Raw genomic sequence first — 19,790 nt, 5'->3', positions numbered from 1 at the left:
AGCCTGCGTGGAACAGCTCGTGCCTCCATCCTGGTCGTCGAAGACACCTCCCGGTCCACGTGGCTGCAGAGTCAAGCGTCCACTCTTCACCTGAACACGACGACAACATCTGGTTCCTTCCTGGTTCCACTCCAGTCACTGGCTAGTAACTGTGAACATTGTCCCCTCTGCTTTCAGGTCTCCTTCTTCAACAATCCACCCTTGGATTGCACCGGACATCTTCCTTCTGGTCGCCTGCAGCATCTTTTCTTTCAGGCTCCATTGACTTCAACGCGAGAACCCGACGCACTTTGAACCCTATGCACCCGCGGCCCGTGGGTGAGGTAACAAGAGCATTTCGGTGCTCAAGGGTAGTTTAACTGTCCTAGTGTCCAGTTCCACAGTCGTTGTTGTCCTACATAGTCAGGATTGTCCGTACTCACCTTTAACTTGAACTGTACTGTCCATAGACGTTGTTACGCATCTCGCGTGTGAGTTCACACTCTGCACACGCGTTCCGTGGGCCTCCTATTACCTACCTGAAGTTAGTGTAGCGTGGTCCCATCGATCCTACAGCCTCTGGACAGCTCCATTCCTTTTATCGACTCTCACATTCCACTTACTTAGTATATGGTTTGTCGTGCCCCTAGGGCACCATTGTAATTTTGTGCGACTTATAGTATTTTTCGTAAGAGATTGTCATGTGCTTAGCCCTCTGACCTCATAAAGAGTTCAGAGGTGTTGTTATTAATAAATATACTGTTTATTTTCATAACAACCTGTGTGGTGCCCTTTCACTTGGTATTCAAGGGGTTATATTGTGGTAAAACAGCTGGCTTCACATGCCAAAAGAGTTTAGCCTAAGACTGCTTTGTCCATGCTACCATTCGGATAGCTAGTCTATAAGGTTGACTTACAACCAATCACCATAAGGGTTGTTTGGACTGATAAAAGGTGATCACTAGAACTAGTGAGCATCATATATCATGCCAACTTCTCACATGGACGACTGGCTTGTCCAAGCAAAGTCGGCCCAGCAGTGCGCCGCAAACATGTCCCACACCATTCACCTCCTTCACGATCTGGGATTCTCCCTAAATTATCTCAAGTCGCACCTTCAGCCGGCCCATGCGTGGCAATATCTGGGTGCGACGATCGATACTCTGGCAGCCACGGCTCAGCCGAATTCTGTGAGGATCGACAGCATTCAGGCACTGATCCAAAAGTTCAGACCGCAACACTCGCTTCCTGCATGAGTGTTCATGCAGTTGATAGGCATGATGGCCTCCTGCATCTTCATAGTCCCGCACGCGAGACTACATATGCGTCCGCTCCAAGAATGCTTTGCTCATCAGTGGACTCAGGCTCGGGCACAGTTGAACGACCTAGTGTTGGTGACCTGTCGGGCATACAGCTCTCTGCATTGGTGGAATCCACACAACCTTTGCAAGGGCCGACCGTTCCAGGAGCCTGTGCCACAGATTATCCTGACGACAGACGCATCTCTCCAGGGATGGGGAGCTCATGTACTCCACTACATAGTGCAGGGACTATGGACAACGCGGCAGAGGAAGATGCACATCAACTACCTAGAACTGATGGCAATCTTCATGGCATTGAAGGCATTCAAAGTACATCTGTGCAGCAAAGTCGTGTTGATCCGGACGGACAACATGACGGCCATGTATTACATTCAAAAGCAGGGAGGTACACACTCTCCGCAGTTGTCTCATCTGGCTCAGAGCATGTGGAAGTGGGCCATTCAGAGGAACATCTTCCTCATGGCGGAACACCTCCCGGGCAAGGACAATCAGATGGTGGATCTGCTCAGCAGGTACAGCCAACAGATGCACGAGTGGGAGATACATCCATCAGTACTCCGCCCGTACTTCCAGCAGTGGGGTCATCCAGAGATAGACCTGTTTGCCACAAGGGAAAACTCAAAATACCAAAGCTTTGCCGCCAGGTTCCCTCACCCACAGTCGCAGGGCAATGCGATAGGGATGAACTGGTCAGGCAGATTTGCGTACGCTTGTCCCCCAGCACCTCTCATACCACTGGTGGCACGAAAGCTAAAGCAACACTCGATGACACTCATCCTGGTTGCTCCAACGTGGACACGCCAACCATGGTACACCACGTTTCTAGAACTCTCCGTGGTACCGCATCAAAGGCTGCACCTCACACCCAGGCTTTTGACGCAGAGCCGTGGCGACATTCAGCATCCAGACCCGCAACAGCTCAACCTGGCGATCTGGCTCCTGAAGTCTTAGAGTTTGGATACCTTGACTTGCCTCCTGAATGCATGGATATCATATGGGAGGCTAGAAAGCCCACCACCAGGGCCTGCTATGCAGCGAAATGGAAACGGGTTGTCGTTTACTGTACTGAACACAACATCAACCCGCTAGATGCATCCATTCCCAACATCATCTGTTATTTGTTACATCTTTACAAATGCAATCTAGCATATGCTTCCATTCGGATACACTTATCCGCCATAGCTGCTTATCTCCAAAACAGGCAGCATCTCTCCGTTTTCAGAGTGCCTGCCATCAAAGCCTTCCTAGAAGGACTTAAACGGGTCGTCCCTCCCAGGACCCCTCCAGCTCCTGTATGGAACCTCAATGTGGTCCTCACCAGGTTGATGGGCCCACCTTTTGAGCCTCTACATTCCTGTGAGATTCAGTTCTTAACATGGAAAGTGGCGTTTCTCATTGCCATTACGTCTCTGCGACGTGTTAGTGAGCTACAGGCGCTCACTGTACAAGAGCCATTCATACAAATTCACCCCAACAGGGTGGTGCTGCGCACTAACCCTAAATTTCTTCCTAAAGTGGTTTCGCAGTTCCATGTCAATCAGACCATTGAGCTGCCCGCGTTCTTTCAAAACCCAGAGACAGTGGCAGAAAGAATGCTCCACACTCTTGATGTCAAACGAGCTTTGATGTACTACATCGATAGGACAAAGGATTTCAGGAAGACACAAAAACTCTTTGTTGCCTTTTCAGCCCAGCACAAAGGCAGCCCCATTTCCAAAGCAGGTATAGCCAGGTGGATCGTTAAGTGTATTCAGATTTGCTATCACAAGGCTAAGCGCACTTTAACGGTCCCCCCCAGAGCCCACTCCACCCGCAAGTTGGGGGCCTCCATGGCTTTCCTTGGTAATATCCCTTTGGAAGACATTTGTAGAGCAGCCACATGGTCTACCCCACACACATTTACTAAACACTACTGTGTAGATGTGCACTCCAAGCAGCTGTAGGGCAGGCTGTTCTAAAGACCCTTTTTCAGACATCTGCAGCTGGCACAGGCGGCCGCCGTTAATGGAGGGACTGCTATTTATTCTATGCTATAGATATGAATTCAGCAGCCCACATGCCTCGAACTGAATATGCTACTTACCAGTATGCATCTGTTCTTGGCATGTAGGGCTGCTGACATTCATATCGCCCGCCCTCCTCCCCGGCGCCTGTAGCGGCTGCAGAATTTACACTTATTCTTAGCATGGTCATCGCTCACACTGTTACACTCCATCTTCGCCACAATGGCTAAAAACAATCTGGGGATGGAGTCGATGCCCATGTGCACTGTAGTCCAGGGGAGAGGCCACCTATCTCGTGATACTTCGAAGACTCTTCCAGGACAACAAAGTGCAATCATTTGGACCCAACACTAGGCGGCGATCTATGCTATAGATATGAATGTCAGCAGCCCTACATGCCAAGAACAGATGCATACTGGTAAGTAGCATATTCATTTTTCCCTAAATATGTACTGTTGCATACCCAAATTGGCAACTCTCTGGCCTCATGTAAGGACCTTGTAAAAGGTACCATAGGCCCTGGGACCAGGGAAGGCATCTAAAGGTCGCAGCACTTATTTTGCCACCCTTGGAGGTCCTGTAGCTTTACACATACACACTGCCATTGCAGGCTGAGTGTTTTGGTGCAGAACAAAGTGAAGAGTCGACATGCATACCTCCCTGTGTGCCATGCCTACAATCCACTGCCTATGGCATAGGTCAGCCTCCGCAATAGCTGGGTGCACCATGCCACTGGTGAGGTTACAGATGCATGAGCCCTGTACGCCTACAGTATCTAAGTCCATTCTTAGATATAGTGAGTGCAGTAATGCCATAAAGAGTATATGGTTTGGGAGTTTGTCATTACGAAATCCACTGCACCATAATGGCTTTACTGAAAACTGGGAAGTTTGGTATCAAACTTCTCAGCACATTAAACCCACACTGATGCCAGTGTGGGATTCAATGAAAAATGCACTCAGACAGCATCCTAGAGATGCCCCCTGAAAAACGACCTAACTCTAGTGTCCTGGTTGAATGCCTGCTTGCCAGCTGCCACCACCAGATATATTTCTGGATCCCTGGGTCGAGAGCCTGCTGCTCTCTAGGTCCTGAAACAAATCACATCCTGGGTTTAGGTGCCAAGCCTCCTCCCCCAGGATGAGCAGGGTCCACGAAGGGGAAGCTTCAATGGCTTGCCGCCTTTATAAGCCGACCAAGCACTTTGCTGCTCCCAGCAACTGGCCCCCACTTTGGGATGGAGACTCGGTGGGGAAACCAAGTTCGGAGGAGAGGTGTGCCCACTTTGCTAAACCCGCCCCTCAGACGGGGAAGACTAGGCGAAGCACAACTCTTAGTCCCCGCCATCATGAAGATAGGGGCCCCATCCAACCAGTGAGGCTTATACCCCCACTCCCACTGGAGGGTGATATAATAGGGGGTATACCCACCTCAAGGAAGGGAACCATTGGTCCCAACCTTTACCTACCTGAAACAACCCTAAATATAGTATTTAGGGGCAACCCTGAAACTTGCTGTGAGAAGTTGGCCTGGTGTGCAGTGCTCACTATTCTAGTGATCACTATATATCAGTCCAAACAACCCTTATTGATGATTGGTTGTAAGTCAACCTTATAGACCAGCTATCCTAGTAGCATGGATACGAGCAGTCTAAGGCTAAGACTCTAGAGGGCGTGTTAAGCCAGCTGTTTTACCATCACATTACCCCTTGAACACCCAGTGAAAGGACACCACACAAGTGTTATGAAAATAAACAGTGTATTTATTAGAATCACAACAACCCTGTACTCTTTATGAGGACAGGGTGCTAGGCACACAACAAAACTCTTACGAAAATACTTAAGTTAGCACGTTATACACAAATGCCCGAGGGGCACGAAAAACCATATACTTTAAAAGTGGAATGCGAAATTACTAGCAGGTAAGTACAGTACTAATAGGCTTTGGACTCGCTAGGACTTGACTATAGAATCGTTAGATTACTTCTAGGAGACCTAGGGGACTCGGGTGCAGAGTGTGCACTCTCACGCGGGATGCGGGACAAAGTCTATGGGAGCTAGTAAAGGCAAAGTTAGTGTTCACGGGCGAACCCGACCTGGTAGGAAGAAAACGACAGTGGATCCTGACCCTAGGATAGTGAGGCTATGCTGGGACACCGAAGTGCCGAAGTTACCTAGCCCAGGGGCTGCAGCTGCATAGGTCTGAAAAGACGTCGGGAATCTCGTTGCCGGACCAGGAGCCTGGAAGAAGGCGACCAGTGAAGGAAAGTTCGATGGATCCAAGCCTGGATCAAGGAAGAAGAAAACCTGAAAGCAGAGGGGGCCAAGTTCTTGAATCACTAGCCAGTGATTAAGTGGGCACCAGGATGGCACCGGGCGAAGTCACCTCGACTAGGTGAGTGGGCGACGCTGGCTCTGCAGATCTCACGGACCAGGAGGCGTTGTCGGCGACCAGGATGGAGAGGCGAGCTGTCCCACGATGGATGAAGCTGTCGGCGTCGAAGTTACCCAGGATTGGGCAACAAGCCTTGGCTAATTCAAGCCCACGCGGTGGACTCAAAATGGCGTCTTGAGTGGACCAGGAGGGTCCGGAGTGCTCCTCTTCTGGAAGGGAGCAAGGGCAAGTCTGGAGCAACCAGACTAGCAGCAGTGATGTCGTCGGGCGTCGTTCAGGAGGCCACAAGCCAGCGGGCTAGTAGCCAAACAACGCGGTGAGCAGCAAAAAGCAGAAGGGCCCCACGCCGATCGTGGAGATGCTGGGGGGCTACTCTTCGGTGCTGGAGCTGCTCAGGGTCGGGGCTTCTCGGACCCCAAAGCACTCACCAGGAAATTACTCGGCGGGCTTGCTGTGCAGAAGTCGTGCAGTCTTGAAGATGGCCGGTCCCTCGAGGTCTCGTCACACCCACGAATCTCAGCGTGACTGATGATGTAGGTAGAGGTGCCAGGGAAGCCGGTTCTCGTCGAGCTGGGCAGTCTTGATCCGGAGGAGAGACTTGCAGCAGACCGCAGTGTTCTTAAGATGGTGCCTGCGGATGCAGGGTGACTACTCCTTAGTCACAAGGGAGAAATCTTAGGAAGAAGTCTTGAGTTCCTTTCGTGGAAAGTAGTTTCAGGATTCAAAGATGATCTGATTTGGAAGGGGGCCAGTTCCTACCTTTATCATGTAAAAAGGGGCTGGCACGCGACTAAGTCCTGCCCTAGGGGTGGGACCAGGAGGGGGGTGGTTACACCCACTTCCTTGGCGGGCTTTTCCCCAGCACAGGGTCTGGAGTGACCCTGGAACTGGTTCCAGCCAGCCTATGCACAGTGAGCGCCGGGGTGCCACGTGCAGTCACCTTCCTCTAAAGCCCTGCCTACCTACAATACACAAAACCCTGTCTGGGACGGTGCTGGCACCGCCCCTGGCAGGAAACCCTTTGTCCTTATCTCCTGCTCTGGGAGGACTCTCAGCAGCAGGAGGGCAGACTTGTGTCTCGGTGGCAGCATCCATTTTGTGGAGCTGAGGCTCGGTTTGACTTTAACCGGGGTTAGGGGTTACATACATGTCGTGTCCCTCTAGAAGGGTGGAATGCTAACCCCGTCGCCAGAATTGGCGAGGGGTTAGTATTCCAATTCGTATGACACCTTACTCGACATGTTTTGATAAAGCGATACCAGAGTTGGCATATAACCGCGAGGATTATAATGCACTTAAGAGTATATGGTATGCGATATCATGGAAACGGCTAAGGGATGGATCCCGAAAGCCGCAGACAGGCTCAGCTCATGCCAGAGCACCATCTCACACGATTCCAAGCACTCTGCCTTCAGGATTGTTAAGGCCTGCCATAGGAGTGACTGATAGGAGATCTGTGTGTCCATTTTAGGGCTAGATATAGGTATACTATATCTAAAGCAAAGGGTGAGTACACCACCTTGCCCCAGCTGTCGTGCAGCCAGTTGTGTCAGTTTAGTTAGTCAGCCCAGGGGTGGCATAATACATGCTTCAGCCCCTGGGAGACTTCTGGGTACCTCAGCCCTGGGTACAGGGACTTAGAGAGGGCCCAGTGCCAATTCAGTACCTGAGTACAATTTGGATAGAGAGAACAGCTAGGCTGTGGGTCTGATTAGCAGGCCCACAGCCAGGGAAAGTCGTAAACCAGTGCAGCAAAAAGCAAAAATCTGGGTGATCATAGGATTGCAGACCCTACTCTCCTACACTTGCCTCCTCAGACAAGAAGATACAAGAAGAAGGACCGTAGAGCTGTGCTGAAAGAAGAGGAGGGGGACACCAACTAACTTAGCCCCAGCCCTACTGCCTGTCACGACCTCCTCCAGTGAAATACTAGTGTGTACTGCAGCCCCCCAGACCCGGAGGACCTGCCCTGCCTTCCTCAACCCGACTTTGTCTCCTGTGTGCACCTGATTTGCTCACCAACAGACTCTGACCAAATCAGTGAGTTTGCACCCGATGCCCACAGCCGAGTTAGTTTCCCCAACACCATGAGGAGGCCTCCCCGGTGATCCTGATCTTGATATGGTGATCCCTGACCAGCCTCAAGGTTCCCGAAGTCCGCTTGCAGCAACTTTCTGGAGGATACCCCCCGGCCACAACCAGATCCGCTAAGGAAAACCCGACGGCAAAAAGCACCTCTGCACCCCATGGCCCTGGGTGGCCCAACCAAAGGTGTCCCATCATCCCACGACATCCCAACGTACCTCTCCAGGTAGTAGTCCCCTTCAGAAGATCTTTGAGCCCGACCCTGCAGTGCTTGTTCAAACTGGAGAATCCCCATTGAACGTAACAGGGCACCCAACGCCAAAATAGCACCCTGCACCTGGTTGCCCCTATGCCACTGTGGGTGCACTTTGTGTGCTAACACGGATCCCCCTTTGAGCTCCCTATTGGATAACATTGAGTCTCAGCACTCTGCACCCGGCTGCCCTAGTGCAGCTGAGGGTGCTTTGAGAGTACATCCCGGGCCATGGGGGTACCCGTGTTCTAACCCCAGAAAGCCAACTCCCAAACATAAGCACTTACCTGTAAACCGATAACTTCATTTCCTCCCATAGGATTGCATTGCCTGCTTTTCCTTAAAAAATGTTCTAAGTGTGTGGTTGGAAAATTGGATGAAACCTTAAGAAACTGTATACTTACAAAAAGGGATGTACTCACCTTTTATCTAGGAAGTGTCTCAGTGTGATATCTAGGCATATCACACTGAGTCGAAAAAGTTACTTAAAAAGTATTCTGAAAAGTAACTTACAAAGTTATCTCAATAGCAACTGAAAAGTAGTTCCAACTGTTTAATAATAAGTGACTAGCCTGTAACCAATCCAATTGCATTTAAACTGTATTTAACTGCATTATTCTTGCAAAGTACTATAAAGCTTACCTGTACCAGGCCTGTCTTGGTTGTAGAAATAAAATACAAATAAATAATATTTTTATACAAAACAAATTGGTCAGAGTTCAGTCTTTGGGTGTGTGAAATAATTTCTTGCCTGAGTGTGTACTATAAATGCGTACCATTACCCTCTGATAAAGCCTTACTGCTCGCCCACACTACCACAAATAGACAAAAAACACTTGTGCACTTTTTGGGCGGCAACTCAGCAATTATTGTCCATTAGTGGCACTTTTTAAGGAGTCCTTCCCGCGGTCTCCGTATACCACAGAGCAGCTTGTAGGTGTTTATTTGAGCAAGGCAGTGTCCACGAAACTGTAAGTACGGCATAGCCACTCAGAAGGAGCAGTCCACAATGCTGACTTAGAGATTCTGATGACTCCTCTCATGCCCACCCCTCCCTTATCTCCTCTGTACAGAATTCAGTTGCAAATCCCTTCTCACCCGTTTCTGAGGCTCATGGAGCAGTGTCTCTTAAAAAAACTAAGGGCCATATGTATCATAGTTCCGTTTTGCGAATTCTAAATAGTGATTATTAAGGAATCGCTATTTAGAATTTGCAAAACGGTATGTATGTAAAAAATCGCATTTGTATAGCGTTTCCTTAACATTCCTAATTTGCGATTAGCAAATTGCTAATCGCAAATTACCCATTCATTTCTATGGGCCAGGAGGCCCATAGGAATGAAGGGGAAATTTGCGATTAGCAATTTGCTAATCGCAAATTAGGAATATTTTCAAGGGTGCAGGGGTGTCTCAAGAACACCCTGCTGCACCCCTGAAAATGACATGTGGGGGCATATGGCGCACATACATGCCCTAAGGGCATGTATGAGCGTCATATGGCACCTTTGGTTTTTTTGAAAATAGCTTTTATTAAAGAATTCGCAACTTACCACCAACTAGTAGTTGGTGGTAATTTGCGAATGCTTATGGGCATTTTTAAAAATATTTTTTCTTTGATACATTGCATTTAAGGAATCACAAGATTTGCGATTCCTTATGTGCAATTGCAAAATAAGGAATAGCAAATTTTGCGATTCCTTATTTTGTAGCAAAAATGTTATACATACCATTTACCAAATTAGCATTCGCAAAGGCCGAAATTCGGCGAATTTCGGCCTTTGCGAATGCTAATTAGCTTGATACATATGGCCCTAAGTATGTTTTACAATATTATACTTACCTTGCATACCAGACTAAACTTCTCATTCTCCACCCTGTTTTTTACCAGAATATAGAGCGTGTGGTTTCTGTTAAGTGTGTGTATGTCTTGTCCGTAATTTTTTATCCACAGGACACTGCATTAGTGGTGAAGTACACAATTATGGCTAAAGATGCATCATTCACCTTGTGGTACACTTTTCTTACAGGTGACCAGTGTTTGCGCAGAAGGAAGCACATTTTTACTGTTTGTAATTTATTGTGCTTTCTTTTTTCCAGATTAACATGTAGAATACCAAAAGGGTATTGTAGTTAGTGCATGATTACTTGCATCCTCACTTACTTGTACATATCACTAGTTTCACTTTATCGATATCATTTTCGTTAACATTTTGAGAATAGAAGAGATCCGTTATAGTCCTGATGAAGAAGCCCCAGAGCTTCGAAACATGTTGACTTGATTAGGAGTATCCGCACATTAACACAGGATATCTCCGACCCACTGCTTTTAATAGGACCTGCTCCAGGGAATATTAAAGTTTTTAGTCCACAGGGGCCAGGTCCTTTTTAATCTCTCTTTTTCACTCACCCTTGACCCTTCCTCTCACAAACTCCTACACCAACATAGTACTGAAGATCGGTGCTCCCGCGTAGTCGTAGTTCGTAGCACGCCCAGTCCTGCAGCGGGACGGGAAGACCCCCATATTGAAGCCTGACACCAAGGGCCCTTATGGTGTGTGAGGGGTATTTAAGCAAACACTGTGTGCTTCCAACCAATGTAGGACAGCCGCTCTAACCAGTGAGAAAAACTTCCTCTGAAAGAAAACGATCTACAGGTGGATCCTTGTGTTTGATATAGATTTCTAGAGGAGGACGTATCCACCTCCAGTGCCCTTCCAGGACACTACCTCTTCCCTCCCTCTATTGACGTTTTCAAACAGGGAATCTTTATTAGTGATAGCTACACCAACCCCTCTACTTCTTGCACCCTCTTTCTACACCTTCAGTTGTTCAGGCAGGGTTGTGGCCTGCTTGCCTATTGCGGTGACTCCTTGGATCCCTCAGATTTCCCTGAACCCTTGATGGCTTCTTTGTCTCTGGTGTCAAAACTTTTGAGATGTCAACCTCATCTTAATTAACTCAGCAGGAACAAGAAGTGACTCAATGGGATTGAGAAGGACTTGGCTATGACAGTGAATGTGGAGGAGAGTAATGTATTTGCGCTTTTAACACACTGTGATAGGCAAATGTGGAACACTTCGACATTTAGGCATTTTAACATGAAGTGATGCAGCTGTGGATGTAGCCAATGCAGCTTCAAGTAGCCTGCAGTTGGCCGGGTACTGCGACGACAAGGCTGATTTTGTAGTCCCTATTTTCAAACTTCTATATAAACATGAGAGCTAGACATGCCTTTCAGTAGTGATTTTTTGGGGAATCATTGACTATCAAAATTAGTATGAAGAGTGCAAAATTCAAACAAGATTGGTTTATTCCGTTTGCAGAACTCATGGAAGAATACAACCCACTAATGTGGATGGATCTTAATCATACAAAACAAATGGGTGCTATTCTAACTTTGTCATCTATCAGCAAAGGCACCAGTCATTCAGCAACAGTAAAGGCAGCCAGGGCAAAACAGGCATGTCTATTTCTTTCTTAACACCATTTCATCATCCTAGTTGCAAACTTAGGGATCCTTAAATATGGACATGTTGGTTCATCCATTCTCGGAACAAGACTAGGAGCCTCAGACCATATCGGAGCTTGGTCTGCAAGGGCCGAAACTGGTCGGAGAACCAAACACTGGTAAATCTAAGTAGAGCCAGATAGCTCCTACTTAAAGCTGGACTGACCTGGCCAAGATTTTGTTACTTGTACAAATATAAAGGTTTTCCATCCGAAGAGACCCCAAGTTAGGTCAGCGAGGTGCTCTGCCCCAAGTCTCTCATCTCATCCGAGGAATTCTCCTAGTTTTTCGCAAACAAAATCAAAACCTTAGGCAACTAACTTAGTGCTGCCTCACTCCCTCAACCGAACCCTGACCTTCCGCCTCCTCCTCCCCTGCTTCCACAGTCCTCACCTAAGAATCTAGCACTCTGGACCGATTTCTCACTCTATGATGAAGACTCTGTCGCCAAAATCCTTTACACCTTAAACCCGACCAACCATTTCAACGACCCGCTCCCTTCAAACTGTCTTGCGACCGCTGCCCAATCCATTATTCCCAGCTGGACTGCAATAATTAACGCCTCTCTCCGGCAGGGATCAATCCCGGACTGTCTGAAAGAGGGCAAAGTCCTCCCCATTCTGAAAAAGCCGTCGCTGGATCCAGCCTCCCCAGACAATTTTAGACCAATTTCCAACATTCCTCTCTTGGCTAAAGTGCTGGAGAAGTGTGTGCAACTACAGCTAAGTCACCACATCAACAACTTCCATCTACTCGATGACTGCCAATCTAGTTTCCGACCTAGACACAGCACTGAAACCACCATGCTCCACATCGTCGATGATGCCCTACAAGCCCTTGACCAAGACAAAACCTGTCTCCTAATCCTCCTAGATCTATCCTCGGCCTTTGCCACGGTCAACCACGAGATGCTACTTGAACGCCTCAAACTTAGGATGGGATTAGATGGCACTGTCCTTGACTGGTTTAGTTCCTACCTCCAAAACCAATCTCAGAGATTCCTAATCAACGGCAACCTGTCCGCTTCCTCTTTGGTCACGGTGGGAGTTCCTCAAGGATCAACGTTGTCCCCCACCCTTTTCAACCTCTATTTAGAACCCCTTGCCGAATCCCTTCGCACTGCAAATATCTCCTACCATATGTACGCCGACGACGTTCAGATCTACATAAAAATCTCATCTCTTGAGAAGATCCTCACCTTGAATGAGGCCCTGAAGCTGACCGACCAATGGCTCTCCTCCAACCAACTCAAACTCAATGCTAAGAAAACTGAGTTCCTCCTAATCTCCCCGCCCAAAAGCAACTCTGAGATCCAGACATGGATTAAAGCTATCACAGCCTTAAACTGTCCCCCGACCATTGTGGACTCAGCGAAATCTCTGGGAATTACCTTGGATTATAACCTAAACATGCGAGACCACATCAACTCAATGTCCAAATCTGCCAGATTCCACCTGAGCTACCTATGGAAACTGAAACCCTTTCTTGACGCTCCCGACCTAAAACTGGCAGTCCAATCATTAGTTATTTCTAAGCTGGAATATGGCTGCTCCACCCTCTCTGGTTTACCCAAGATCTCCCTAGCACCCTTAAAAGCCTGCCTCAATGCAGCCGCCAGACTACTTACCGGCACAAGGAAATTTGATCACATCACTCCTCAACTGAAAGCGTTGAACTGGCTTCCTCTCGAGGCTAGGATTCATCTCAAGCTGGCATGCATCACACACAAGGCCCTACACTCAAACTACCCTGCGTATCTTGCACAGAAACTTGTGATATCCGGAGGAAGCAGAAATTCACGATCGGCCAGTGCCCTCCTACTCCACCCTGCACCCTTTCGAAAAAAAAAACCCTTAATCAGGCGTTCGCTGGGGCTGCACCAAGAATATGGAACTCCTTCCTACCCGCCATCAGAAGAATCCCCTCTCTGGCACGCTTCAAAAAGGAGGCTAAGTCCTTCCTCATGGGTAAATTCCTTGGCTAAACCCGTTCCACGACCACCTCAGAGACTACTTTCTTCATCCTGCGACCTCACCCCACCAAGAAACCAAGGGTCTGTCCTCAGCAATTGTAATTGTAATGTTATCCTTGTATTCTCCCATCCCTTTTGTACCAGCACCCCCTCCCCGCTAATTTACAGTACTCTTGTGATATCCTGCCTATTGTATGACTCTCTGACTCTGTAAAGCACTCTGATACCCTATCAGGTCAAGTTCGCGCTCTATAAAACACTAAAATAAATAAAAATAAATAGAATTACTTCATCATACTTTACTACTTAGGCTATACATGCCCCCTGGCTGTTTTTGCATATTCCTCCTCTTTGTATAATTTTGCTGCAGTCTCAAAATATGAGGAATCAATATATACTTAGTATTTGTTGGAAAGGCTACGAAGATTGATTTATTAAATGCATATCTGCAATAATCGTGTTGTAAATAATTCACAGCCAGAGCAATTTAAACGCACATAAATCTATGACGGGTACTAAGGGTGCTAAACCATAGTTAAAGGTAAGCAACTTTTCACAATCCTGGCCTTATTCCACAAGAGGAGACGCCGCTATGATTGCACTATAGTTCGATTTTAAGCTCTCAAGACCGACATTATTTTACTACTATTAATGCATACATTGTAAAACATACTGCAGAGCAGAATCTAGAGTAGTTGAATCTTGTTTTTAGCTTTATTTTCAGTTGTATCAGGCACAGCCGTAACCCATAAGTATCAGAGCAATATACAAAACTATTAATCTGAAAGTGAATCCTTTCCAACTCTCCTCTCAAAGTCTCTTCCCGGCATGGTCCATGTTGTGTTGTGTAGTTCCTACCAATCTGTAGGATCTGGGCATTTTTTGGACAACATAAATGAAGGGCTTGGTGTCTAGACTGATTCTGGACACCCCCACTGGATATGTTGGTCTAGAGACCAGCTAGCTCACTGTGCCACCGTAAGCCCCTAACCTACCAGGGAGAGAATGGTTTTCTGGCAACCACTGAACATGACAACTCCGACCCTTCAGGGATCGTGGAAACTGTGCAGAGCCTTTTGCTCAGTCACTCATGCTCACTTATTCTCAGAGAAATATACAGAGAATAAACAGTGGGATGTTTTCAGTAATATTTATTGAACCAAAGTTATTCTTGCATGAAATGTGTGCTGCAGTGATTAGTAGACAGAAGCAGATAAACGTGATTACAAGCACCAAAAGCATAAATAGTAGATATAGTTCTACCATGGTGCCGAAACAATGAATATATGCAGGCATATAAAGCAAGACAGTAATCAAGTGTACTCCCACAGTGCAAACTCTACTCTAAGTATACCTAGAGTGTGTGTAGGTGTAAAGCCAAGAATCTCCCCAAGGGATGAATCAACCCCATTACCTGATGGGATAGAGTGAAGGACCCGTCTTGGTCACGAACCGGAAACCCCTCACGAGATGTCAGGCCGCTGCGTGGCCATTTCTCTGCATGCAAGGACCTCTGTGTCAGCAGAGGTGCATCCTCTGCTAATCTGTCCGGGATGCTTATGTTTTATAATAGAGAGCAGCCTTGCGATGTGCCTATAGATTAACGATGTTATGGATATGTAGATAGCCCAATCGCCCCGTCGATAAAGATAGTGATGACCTTTGTACATAGTATTAAGCGAGTCCTTGTACATTATATTCACAGGGTTGTGATAATGTGCGAAGCTAGATGTGAAAACAAGTTTACTTTCAGGGAAACTAATTCAACATTGTCGTGCGTGCAAATAGGTGCAAAAGGTCACAGCTGAAAATGTTATTTGTGAGGACAATGTAAGAAATAAGCTGCTTCACTATATGGGCCTAACTTGGGAATATAACAGTTGGAGATGAGAGATTTGGGTGTGTTTATTTTGTAATACTGGATGATCTCCTTTCTGAATGGAGGTGTCTCAAGTTCCTGTTATTGCTCCCAGAGGAAAGTTGGTTGTCTCCAGCTTACTACTCTTTTTATAGACTTTGTATATATTGGGACTTGATAGCAATTGTTTCTTCGTACTGGGAAAAATATAAAACGGAAGAGGTTCCAGAAGTGCTCCGCTAGTAACAAAGTGAGGCTTTACATGTGACTCAGGAGAAAACAATTTCTGGAGAACCCATTCTTGCATATTATAAAGTTTCTTTTCTAGACTAATTTTACCACCCCTTCATTTTTGCCTTAGTGGTCATCCGTTTCAACTCTCAGCGAAGGAGGAGGAGATTTAAATCTTCCAAAGCCACACCACCACGAGAAAGGAAGTTCAAAACAACAGTTGATGAGACTTCGTATCTAGAGGTACATTTATTTTTGGCAAGACAAAAGTTTATTTTAATGCTATAAAAAATGTGGGTTTTTTGTGTCTTCTCTGGAGCTAAATTTGTGCCAGCTAAAGCAATACTGTGGCAGTCTTATTGACAGTTCCTCATTTCGAGGTTGTGCCAAGTGTGGCAGTTCCTCTCTCGATATTCATGAAATATGAACTGGAAACAGAGCGACCAAGTTCAGTTCGGAAAACACGGGCATCATTTTAAAAATAAGTCTGTGACTGAGAGGAATGATAGCTGATTGTGACAAATAGTTTGACTGTTTTATTGCTTTAGTTACTTAAAATATGACGATTTTTACTATTTAAATCCAAAAGCAGTGATAACATAGAGCTAACGTGGACTGGTTGATGGAATCCCTGCCTGTCATTTAACTTAATAGTTTTTATTTAAAAAAATAGTCGCATTTCTCTTAAAATCCACAAACATTCTGGTGGTGAGATAAACAAGCATTTGCAATGCAATAGGTCTCGCATTAGAAAAGTGTGAGCTATTGGTATTGTAAATGACAATTTTTTTAAATATGTGTTGGCTTTGAAAATATATAAATTAATAGCATTGTTATTCACAAAGCCAATAGCTTACACTTTCCTAATGCGAGTCCTATTGGCTATGGCAATGCTTGTTTGTAGCAAGCAAGTTGTGGTGCTGAGTGATGATGTGGTTGGGCTGAGTGATGTGGTGGTGTCCCCGAGTGATGTGGTGGTGTCTCCGAGGGATGGGGTGGTGTCCCTGAGTGATGTGGTGGTGCCCCTGAGTGGTGCCCCTGAGTGATGTGGTGGTGCCCTGAGTGGTGCCCCCGAGTGGGGCCCCTGAGTGATGTGGTGGTGCCCCTGAGTGATGTGGTGGTGTCCCAGAGTGATGTGGTGGTGTCCCCGAGTGGTGTCCCCGAGTGATGTGGTGGTGCCCCTGAGTGGTGCCCCTGAGTGATGTGGTGGTGTCCCAGAGTGATGTGGTGGTGCCCCTGAGTGGTGTCCCCGAGTGATGTGGTGGTGTCCCCGAGTGATGTGGTGGTGTCCCCCAGTGATGTGGTGGTGTCCCCGAGTGATGTGGTGGTGTCCCCGAGTGATGTGGTGGTGTCCCCGAGTGATGTGGTGGTGTCCCCGAGTGATGTGGTGGTGTCCCCGAGTGATGTGGTGGTGCCCCCGAGTGACGTGGTGGTGCCCCAGAGTGACGTGGTGGTGCACCGAGTGATGTGGTGGTGCCCCCGAGTGATGTGGTGGTGTCCCTGAGTGGTGCCCCTGAGTGATGTGGTGGTGCCCCCGAGTGGTGCCCCTGAGTGATGTGGTGGTGTCCCTGAGTGATGTGGTGGTGCCCCTGACTGATGTGGTGGTGCCCCTGAGTGGTGTCCCTGAGTGATGTGGTGATGTCTCTGAGTGATGTGGTGGTGTCCCTGAGTGATGTGGTGGTGTCCCTGAGTCATGTGGTGGTGTCCCTGAGTGATGTGGTGGTGCCCCTGACTGATGTGGTGGTGCCCCTGAGTGGTGTCCCTGAGTGATGTGGTGATGTCTCTGAGTGATGTGGTGGTGTCCCTGAGTCATGTGGTGGTGTCCCTGAGTGATGTGGTGGTGTCCCTGAGTGATGTGGTGGTGTCCCTGAGTGATGTGGTGGTGTCCCTGAGAGATGTGGTGTTGTCCCTGAGAGATGTGGTGGTGCCCCTGAGAGATGTGGTGGTGCCCCTGAGTGATGTGGTGGTGCCCCTGAGTGATGTGGTGGTGCCCCTGAGTGATGTGGTGGTGCCCCTGAGTGATGTGGTGGTGCCCCTGAGTGATGTGGTGGTGCCCCTGAGTGATGTGGTGGTGTCCCTGAGTGATGTGGTGGTGTTCCTGAGTGATGTGGTGTGTGAGGGTGTGAGAGGGTTGTGAGGGTGGGTGAGGGTGATGGGGTGTGAGGGTGACGGGGTGTTAGGGTGACGGGGTGTGAGGGTGACGGGGTGTGAGGGTGAGGAGGTGTGAGGGTGAAGGTCCGAAGTAAATAGTGGCAGAGCAGACATCATAAGACAGAGAGAAGATACTGCGTGGTGACTGCTTTGGTCAGTTTCAGAATCAGCACAGTCTGCGAGGGATCAAAGTGTCTAGAGGCAAAGCATAGCGGATGTAGCATTGCAGCTAGCAAGTAGAGTGTTTTAACGCTGAGTGTCCCTGGAGAGATGGAAACACAGCAACAACATTTGAGGAGCAAGGCTACTGTAAACAAGCACGGTAGGCTTTCACTTTCGTCCAGAAACAAGCACTCTGCATTGCTGTGGCACGGGGGAGGGGGGGGAGCGCAGCCTTTGAAGTCTGATGCCGAGGCACAGACAAATGGTGGTGTGTTATGTGGCTAGCGAATGGTGTTCATGCGCATAGATTACATGAACTGTATGCGATCCGAAGCCGTTTTGGTAGACTTTTCTTTTCTGCTTACGATAATCTCGCCGGAGAGACCTAAAAAGTAGGACCCAATTCCGAAAGAATTTGTAAACATGCACCTGCAGATCTCCAACCTAGTATGGGTACACATTTAAACTTTTAAGTAATTCACAAAGCTGGTTGACTTATATGAGTTCCTTTTTCTGACAAGGCTGAGGTATTTCCGGATGGGCAATTTTACGTGCAGTTGCGCATTGTGAACCACTTTAATTTTCTTTGTGCAGGAACACACTATTTTTTAGGTCGAGCCTAGCGCAGGAGGCTTCATGTAATCAATCTAAAATTTTAAGTATGGCTCAAACTCTTCTCACCACCCCCCACCCCCCTTCCTCCCCGCATTTGGTTTATCTGTTGCCTCTATCATTTTGTTTTTGTAGCCTGCCAATGGCTAAACGCGGGCGCATGTCCCACCTTTTTAAGAAATAGTCACTCCCACAGCCTTTGCCTTGCGGGAGCGAGCTGTGGCCCAGCCAGCTGCATTCATCGTGTGTCAGGTTACACACAAGGCGCTGCGCTTTCGCTTGTTTCACCCGTACAGCGCGTGCACATCGCACACCACTTGTGGGGCGCGGGATGCTGTCCATTACTTCTTGCATTGTAGGAATTGCTCTCTTCACACTAATTAGGGCTCTAAAATAAAAATTGTAAACTCGCATCTTGGAAATTTATCCAGGTTACACAGATGATCCAACGCCCATATGAGACATCAGCTGTCATTGATTATTTGGGATAAATCCTTTGCGTTTGATGTGTATAAATCCGTGTACTTCTCTACGTGTGCATTTTAATGTAATGTCGTCTTCGATCTGAAAGAGACACGTTAGTGATAGATTCCTTACCTTAGAATATCCCCAGGCGTCAGACTGGAGCTGGAAAATGTATGCGTAGCAAAACCCCTGCGTGCCGGCAGGCGTCGTCCGCGGCTCCGCGTCCGTCGTAGGCGTCGTTAGCGCCGGTATGACGTCGTCGGAGTACTTAGACGCCGCCCTCGCGCGCTGACGTCAGTTCTTCTTTTTTCCGCGCCAGCTAGCGGAAGATCCGGAGAAGCTCTACCCCTAGTCACTTTTTGACTAAACTTTTTGATCTTTTTGATCATCTCTTTCTCGAGTCTCTCGACTCCTACGATGCCGGTAGGGATGCCCGGTTTCAAACCTTGCTCCAGGTGCGACCGACTGATGTCGGTTACCGACCCCCATCGCCGGTGCCTTCAGTGTCTAGGCCTCGACCACGACTACGACGACCGCACCTGCCCCGACTGCCGGGCCCTGACGTCGAAGGCTAGGCGGGAGCGGTCCCGCAAGCGACTGGAGCTCCGGCAGTCGGCCCGCGCCGTTCCAGGTCCCGGTCCCACAGGAGGTCGAAGGACCGGTCGCGGGGTCGGAGTCCTCGTAGCTCCGGGAGTCGGCATTGGTCGTCGGGATCTTCCTTAGGTAAGAGGCATGAGAGGTCGGAGCGGCGTCATCGTTCCTCCGACTCACCCCGATGCTCGCACGATGCGGCCG

General features: G+C 48.1%; 1 protein-coding gene across 7 annotated transcripts in view; it reads left to right on the top strand.

Moving 5' to 3' along the window:
* The window catches only part of NSD1 (nuclear receptor binding SET domain protein 1), a 1,209,044-nt gene that overhangs the window by 616,572 nt on the left and 572,682 nt on the right, over positions 1-19,790 (top strand). For all 7 annotated transcript variants that reach the window (XM_078652779.1, XM_078652777.1, XM_078652781.1 and 4 more), the window contains one exon: positions 15,736-15,848. In XM_078652779.1, coding sequence (XP_078508905.1) covers positions 15,736-15,848 — 113 coding nt within the window. The remainder of the gene's footprint in view (positions 1-15,735; positions 15,849-19,790) is intronic.

Source organism: Lissotriton helveticus, chromosome 7 (assembly GCF_964261635.1).
Source record: "Lissotriton helveticus chromosome 7, aLisHel1.1, whole genome shotgun sequence".
NCBI classification, from domain to species: Eukaryota; Metazoa; Chordata; class Amphibia; order Caudata; family Salamandridae; genus Lissotriton; species Lissotriton helveticus.
The sequence above is the reverse complement of the archived record's forward strand: the minus strand, read 5'-3'. Positions and strand labels throughout refer to the sequence as shown.